Here is a 6,985-nt window from a genome sequence, read left to right as displayed (position 1 = left end):
TGCTATTCGTTTCCTTTTGCCCATTTACTGTTAAGGTCAATAAAAAAATAATACAATTAAGCAGGGGGAAATCACAATGGACCTCCAAGATCCGAAAGCAGTGCGGTCAGACCTCATGTCTCTCGAACTAATCAGCAGCACGGTGTCAGTGATTTTTTTTTAATGGTTATTACTTCTGGAACACAAAGAATAACTTGCTTGTTCAGTCTGGGTTCACTACGTATTCAAAGATTATTTTTGTTTTCAGGAAATGTGCTCCATTGCACAAAATCAATGCCATTCTCATTTCTGTGGTCAAATGACCTTACAACGGTTAGCTTAGCTTGGCGCTGCAGATACAAGCCTGGAAACAAAGGGAAACAGAAAGTAGAATTTGTAGTGCTTCACTCAGCTGGACGACATCATACTGATGACAGGACTGTTGGAATTTTTGCATCCACAAAACTGCTCCAGCATACCCATACATCATTCCATTTCTTTTAGAATGGTTCTATATTCCTGAGCAGGGTAACGTGGAGCTGAAACCCATTCCAGCTGACTTCTGAATTGTTTACCCTGATGACTGAAAAAAGGAAAAAAATGCGTTATTTCTTCGCACAGTGAAATACTGAAGTGGTTTGCGCTACTCTCACAGGCGAGAGTGCTTGCATTGGTTTTCCCGCTGCTCTTTCTTCCTCTCATATTGCAAAAACATGTATGTTTATATTCCCCATACTGGTCTATAGGTGCCCTGAGATTGGCTGGCGACCAGTCCAGGGTGGATCCCACAGCTGGGATCGGCTCAGGCTCACTCTGAGAACGAGCGCTATAGAAAACGATGGGATGGATGTTTGTTTACGTGACAAAAGCCTTTTGGAGCCAAAAAACACGAACATTTGAAATGAAAATGACAGTTTTACTTTCCACGGAAATGGAAAAAGCTTATGCATGTTCAGTTGGCTGTGTCACGAGTGTGTCACAATTAAAAGAACATGAAGGACCACAGCGTTGTTGTTGCCGTTGTACTGGACAACATCGGGAGTCATAAATCAACTTTCTAGCAAGATGTACAATTATTGCTACGTTGAGTGGAGTTGCGTAATGTAGGTTATCTCAAGTTTACACCCTATAAAAACTTTTTTTTTTGGGTGTTCACCTGTGAGCTTGAATAGAAGTGGCAGGAAAGCATGATTGATGTATGGTGAATTTGGCCAAATACTTGGGCTTGACCTGTTGTCTTAAAATCATTTTATAGGGGGGGTCACCAACCTTTTTGGAAACTGAACGCTACTTTTCAGGAATGAAAACGCCAACGGTTACCAGTTTCATACGCATTTGTGAAATAACACTTTTACTCAAATGAATTGGGGAAATTTTATCGATGTTGCGCCAGCTAGATGGCCAGGTCACCCACTCACAGACATACAGAGGTGGCAATTTCGTAAATGTTGCAAGTCTGTCATTTGTCAGTGGCCAGGGGACCCGTCATTCATCGTCAATCCATCATTTTTTCAAGCCAAACCAAACTGTAATTGTCAGTCCATCAGTCCACCATGCTATTTTCAAAGCGCTACCATCATTTTTTTTTTTTTTTTAATATATACGCCAAACTGCGTTCTGATTCGCTAATGGGCCTCTTTCTCAAATATAATCAAAAATGACATCTGTTTGAAAGAATCTTCTCACCCTGAAGAGAAAAAAACACCAAAAACTATACAAAACTAACTGGAGAAACTTAAAAAACACCTGTACCAAGCTCTTTTGGGGAAAAAGACGCAACAGCAGACCACTGCTCATAGATTGATCATGAAAATAATTAAATGTATTTTATTTTTTTAAATTTTTTTTACTAAAGCTTGTCATATACATTTTGATTGAGGAAAACTGATAGTGCTTGAAAACTGAGGTCCCCAACCACGGGGCCGTGGACCAGTACCAGTTTTTTAGACTGTGATGTGGCAGGCCACACAGGTGGAAAAAAAAAAAAAAAAGCAAACTTTACATTTAAACACACAAGCTAGCCAAATGAGTATTGATATCACGTATAAAGCCTGTTGGTCACATAGCCACCAAACTCTTCCGCCATGTAGACTGCGTGCCTCAAATGCACTGAATTGAAAGGGAATGAGAGTAGTTGTTTCCATTTGCAGGGAATCAAGTCGGCTGTGTTCACTCCCACAACAGCGCAAATGCTCCTTTCTAACTGTGCCCATCAAATGAAAGAAAACCCCACCCAAGCGCACAGTTAGACTACACTTTGTGCTAGACTTGCACCAGGCAAGAAAATAGGGCCCTACATTTTGCAAACATTTCAAGCAACAAGGATAAGCCTTCTCTGTCCATCCATGACTGATAGAAAGTAAAGCTCAGGAAAGCAAAAAGCTTGTCACAGTGATTGTAACACTACAATGAGTAAAAAGTCAAATATTGCTAATGATGATGTTAATTAATCATGATATGTGATGCCCAGCCTGCCATGTGATTCTCTCCGATAACAATCTGAGACCTTTGAAGAGTAGTCTCGGTTGTTTCCTGGTCCTCTCAAATGTCGTCTTATCTTTGACAGGCTCTCTTAAAAAGTTGCAGAGCTGTTGTGGAAATTCAGCCAAAGCCATTTCAATTGATTTTCAAAGCGTTTCTGCACCAGCACATGAACAGATATCATCTCAAAGTTGGTAATGCACTTCAAATTTGACTGCATCAGACTTGAATTGTAGTTTTTTTACACTCTACCTGATGCCATATCAGATGAATAGCACACCTTCAAATTGCTAACTAGAAAAGTCAAGAACTGCTTTCACGTCAGAAGACTGATTCACTCGGAACATCTTAATTATAGTCTCATAACATTATATAGTCAATGACACTGTTTTATTTAGAAAGCGATTTCAAGAAACAGTTTTTATAGATTTTTCTTATTTGCAGTGTTTTCGTCAACCACTTTTTATAAAGACTTTATCAAACAGTGCTGCTCTAACTCTGTTGAATAAATTAGCAAACTCACATGTATATGGAAAGTAAAATGGAAAGTAGATTGGCTGCTTACTTTTTTCCAGTCATTTATCACTCATTTGAATTAAATTATTTCATTGATCTCTGTTGTTCCAAAAATACCCCCACACCTCACCCCCACTAACTACACTGTAAAAAAAAGAAGTTGGGTGAATTAAAAAAAATAAATGCAAGAAACTTCGATAAAGTTGTAAGATGGGCAAGTCAACTTAATATTTGGAGTGTTTCTGCTGTAAAAAATATCTTTCCCGCATTTCACAACAAAAAAAAAACAAGATTCTACAGAATTGTAGTTGTATTTTTTTTTTGGGGGGGGGTATAAATTCAACCAGTTAGAAAGAATTATTTCTATTTTAGGTTTTGTACAGATGCCTTTACCATCAACGTTATCTAAAAAAATAAACACAGCTGATGAAATATTACCAATAAATCAGTGTCACGTTAAACTGTCTCGAACAGTCGGAGTTCTAATAGAGACAGTCTGAACTTGACAGTCAATTCAGTGCTGCAGGGCAAGAGGCCAAAATCCTCGAGTTCCAGCTCTGTTTGAGGAAAGATCAAATGCTCTTTGCAACAGCTGTGACATATGCATGCCCTGCATATTCAACCACTAGATGGAAACAATAGTCCTCTACTCTTCCCTATCCCGACCGTACTACGAGGCTCACATTAGTACTTTATGCAATTAGTTGCAATTCATGTGAATGTGGTTTTCATTTAATTTATGAGGCGTCCTAATTATGTGGTTTAAAAGAAGGAGAATATTTCAACAAAAATCTATCAAGCATGCAGTTATTTAGATACCCGTCACACATTATAAAGTTGCACACAGTTACACAATGATGCAGTGACACCGTTTCAGATAGATAGATCGATAGATAGATAGATAGATAGATAGATAGATAGATAGATAGATAGATCGATAGATAGATAGATAGATTCATTCAGCGACGTTACAGTATTGTCACACTAGAAGTATTTGAGCGTCCTCCGCCATCTGTGCAGTCTTCCCCGGCGTGGGGTGCCTCGGCTGAAACGTGAGAGGCACGCAGCGACTCATGCCCCCTCCCCTGCCCAACACTCCCGTCCCCTCCCCTCCTTTCCTCCCCCCCTCAGACCCAAGCCCTACACCGCGCACCGCGACTCTCCGGTCTCAGTGTGCGGGAGCCTGCAAGCGGCAGCACAAGCTATCGAAGCCCGGACCGCCTGTCCTTCGTCTCCCCTGGAGCTGCGGAGCCGACGGTCATGTGAAGGACTTATCTTCCGCGGTTTTTTTACACTTATTTTGAACCGTTTTGCTTCGTGTTTTTTAAGATCACGGACTTTTACCCGGGGCAAACGTTTGAAAGACTTTGTGTGATTTAAAGTGTTTCGTGAACGGACTGACATCAGCTTTCGAGATGGGGGAATAGCGAGGAGCTTCTAACACTGTTCCAGCCCCATTAATATCTTAATGTATATAAAAACCGAACTCTATTTTTGACCTCCGCGATGAGCATGGATGGTTGTCCGCTGAAGGTGGCGATTTTTCTGTGGTGCCTGCTGGTGATTTCCGGTTCCAGCTTCGAGATCGGCTCGTACGAGCTGGAGCGAGGAAGACCGGCCAAGTGCGAGGCCATCACCATCCCCATGTGCGAGGGCATCGGCTACAACCTGACGCGCATGCCCAACTTCATGGACCACGATGACCAGAGGGAGGCTGCCATCAAGTTGAATGAATTTGCCCCTCTGGTGGCTTACGGCTGTGACGTGCACCTCCGCTTCTTCCTGTGCTCCCTCTACGCACCTATGTGCACTGATAAAGTGTCCACCTCCATCCCTGCCTGCAGACCTATGTGCGAGCAGGCAAGGGAGCGGTGCGCCCCCATCATGAAGAAGTTCAGCTACACCTGGCCCGACTCGCTGGATTGCTCCAAGCTGCCCACCAGGAACGACCCCAACGCCCTGTGCATGGAAGCCCCCGAGAACGAGACCAGAACCGAGGGCAAGAAAGGTGAAGGCATGCTCCCTGTGCCCCCTCGCCCTCGGCAGGCAGGCGCTGGCGGCGGACGTTCCTCCAGCGGTGGTGGCTCCTGCGAGAACCCTGATAAGTTCCAGTTCGTGGAAAAGAGTCAGTCATGCGCGCCACGCTGCTCGCCCGCCGTGGATGTGTTCTGGTCCAGGCGAGACAAAGACTTTGCTTTCATTTGGATGACGGTGTGGTCCATCCTGTGCTTTGTGTCCACCGCTTTCACCGTGCTCACCTTCCTCCTGGAGCCGCACCGCTTCCAGTACCCGGAAAGGCCCATCATCTTCCTCTCCATGTGCTACAACGTCTACTCGGTGGCTTTCATCATCCGCTCCGTGGCAGGCGCCGAGAACATCGCATGCGACCGGGAGCACGGTGAACTGTACATCATCCAGGAAGGGCTGGAGTCCACGGGCTGCACCATCGTCTTCCTCATCCTCTACTACTTCGGCATGGCCTCATCCATCTGGTGGGTCATCCTCACTCTTACCTGGTTTCTGGCTGCGGGGAAGAAGTGGGGTCATGAGGCCATCGAGGCGCACAGCAACTACTTTCACATGGCAGCATGGGGCATCCCGGCGCTAAAGACTATCGTCATCCTCACAATGAGGAAGGTGGCCGGAGACGAGCTGACGGGCCTGTGCTACGTCGGCAGCATGGACTCGGGGGCACTCACAGGATTCGTCCTCATCCCCCTCTCTTGCTACCTGGTCATCGGCACGTCTTTCATCCTCACCGGTTTCGTGGCGCTCTTCCACATCCGCAAGGTGATGAAAACCGAGGGCACCAACACAGAGAAGTTGGAGAAGCTCATGGTGAAAATTGGCATCTACTCAATTCTCTACACAGTCCCCGCCACGTGCGTCATCGTCTGCTACTTCTACGAGAGGCTCAACATGGACTACTGGAAGCTGAGAGGCTTGCAGGCCGCGTGCGGCTCCTTCAACGGCCATGGCGGCGACTGCTCCCTGCAGGCCTCTGTGCCCACCGTGGCCGTCTTCATGCTGAAGATCTTCATGTCTCTGGTGGTGGGCATCACCAGCGGCGTGTGGGTGTGGAGCTCCAAGACCTTGCAGACGTGGCAGGGCCTATGCAGCAGGAAGCTGACGGACAGGACTAGCGGCAGGAAGCCTTGCAGTGGGGTCAGCTGCAGCAGCACCCACTGTCATTACAAATCTCCCGCCGTGGTCCTGCACATGGCCAAGACGGACCTGCACGCGGACAGTCCCACTCATGTCTGACAAAGATGCTTGTGTCAAATAAGGAGCTGCTAAAATGAGACTCTGGCGGGTTTCGGGTCAAGATGGTCCCTTAACGGGATTCAGCGCAAAAAGGGACATGTTCAGTATTGTTACTAGCCATATTGTTCCGTGCAGTGGACTGATGTTGGAAGCAATATTGGGATTTTTCTTCGACAAAGCAGCACAATTAGATGTATAAATCTGTAAAAATGTTTATTTATTGTAAATATATTTAATTTAAGTTCAACTTTGTTGTGTTTGGATGCATTTATTCAAAAGAGATGACGTGCCTTTTGTAAGAACACTGGCTCTTGACTTTTTATTTTTGGATGACAATAAATTTGTAGAACTTCAGTTCAACTCCGAGCGCCTGGCTTGTTGTCATTTTGGAAACAATTTCACCGCCTCCTCTGATGAATATTTCAGCCTTTAAAGAGTTGAACGAGAGAATTAATATGTCACAAGTGACTGCTCATGTCTTGTTTTGCCGATTTCTCTCTCTGGGAATGTCTCTGCAGCGGGTCTCCTCTCCAAATGCGTCCCAGAGGCGTCTCCGAAGATAATCCTCAAAGAGACTCGCTGATGAAAAGAAGGACAGACTGTGGCAAGAATGAATGTTTGCATCACACGGCTTTAAAATGCAGCAGCAGTGCACAGAAGAATATGTTTAATTAATAGCTGGCTTAATCATTGCTGTTGCTCTTTGCTGCTCTGCTTGAGCCCGTGAAAGCACTTTGATCTATCA

The 6,985-nt window shown here is 45.1% G+C and overlaps 1 protein-coding gene across 1 annotated transcript; it reads left to right on the top strand.

Annotated features, from left to right (window-relative positions):
* Positions 1–4,119: 4,119 nt before the first annotated feature.
* On the top strand, positions 4,120–6,600 carry fzd9b (frizzled class receptor 9b). The gene has a single exon (XM_088301237.1). The coding sequence runs from the start codon at positions 4,483–4,485 to the stop codon at positions 6,238–6,240; it is 1,758 nt and encodes a 585-aa protein (XP_088157363.1). The 5' UTR covers positions 4,120–4,482; the 3' UTR covers positions 6,241–6,600.
* The last annotated feature ends 385 nt before the right edge of the window (positions 6,601–6,985 follow it).

The sequence above is a fragment of the Idiotropiscis lumnitzeri genome, chromosome 7 (genome assembly GCF_059441095.1).
Source record: "Idiotropiscis lumnitzeri isolate Australia: NSW breed Sydney's pygmy pipehorse chromosome 7, RoL_Ilum_1.0, whole genome shotgun sequence".
Taxonomy (NCBI): domain Eukaryota; kingdom Metazoa; phylum Chordata; class Actinopteri; order Syngnathiformes; family Syngnathidae; genus Idiotropiscis; species Idiotropiscis lumnitzeri.
Note: the sequence above shows the minus strand (reverse complement) of the source record. Positions and strands in the feature narration are given on the sequence as shown.

What these genes read in the sequence shown, in the direction of transcription:
- fzd9b (XM_088301237.1), top strand. Translation starts at nt 4,483, where the DNA reads ATGAGCATGGATGGTTGTCCGCTGAAGGTGGCGATTTTTCTGTGGTGC.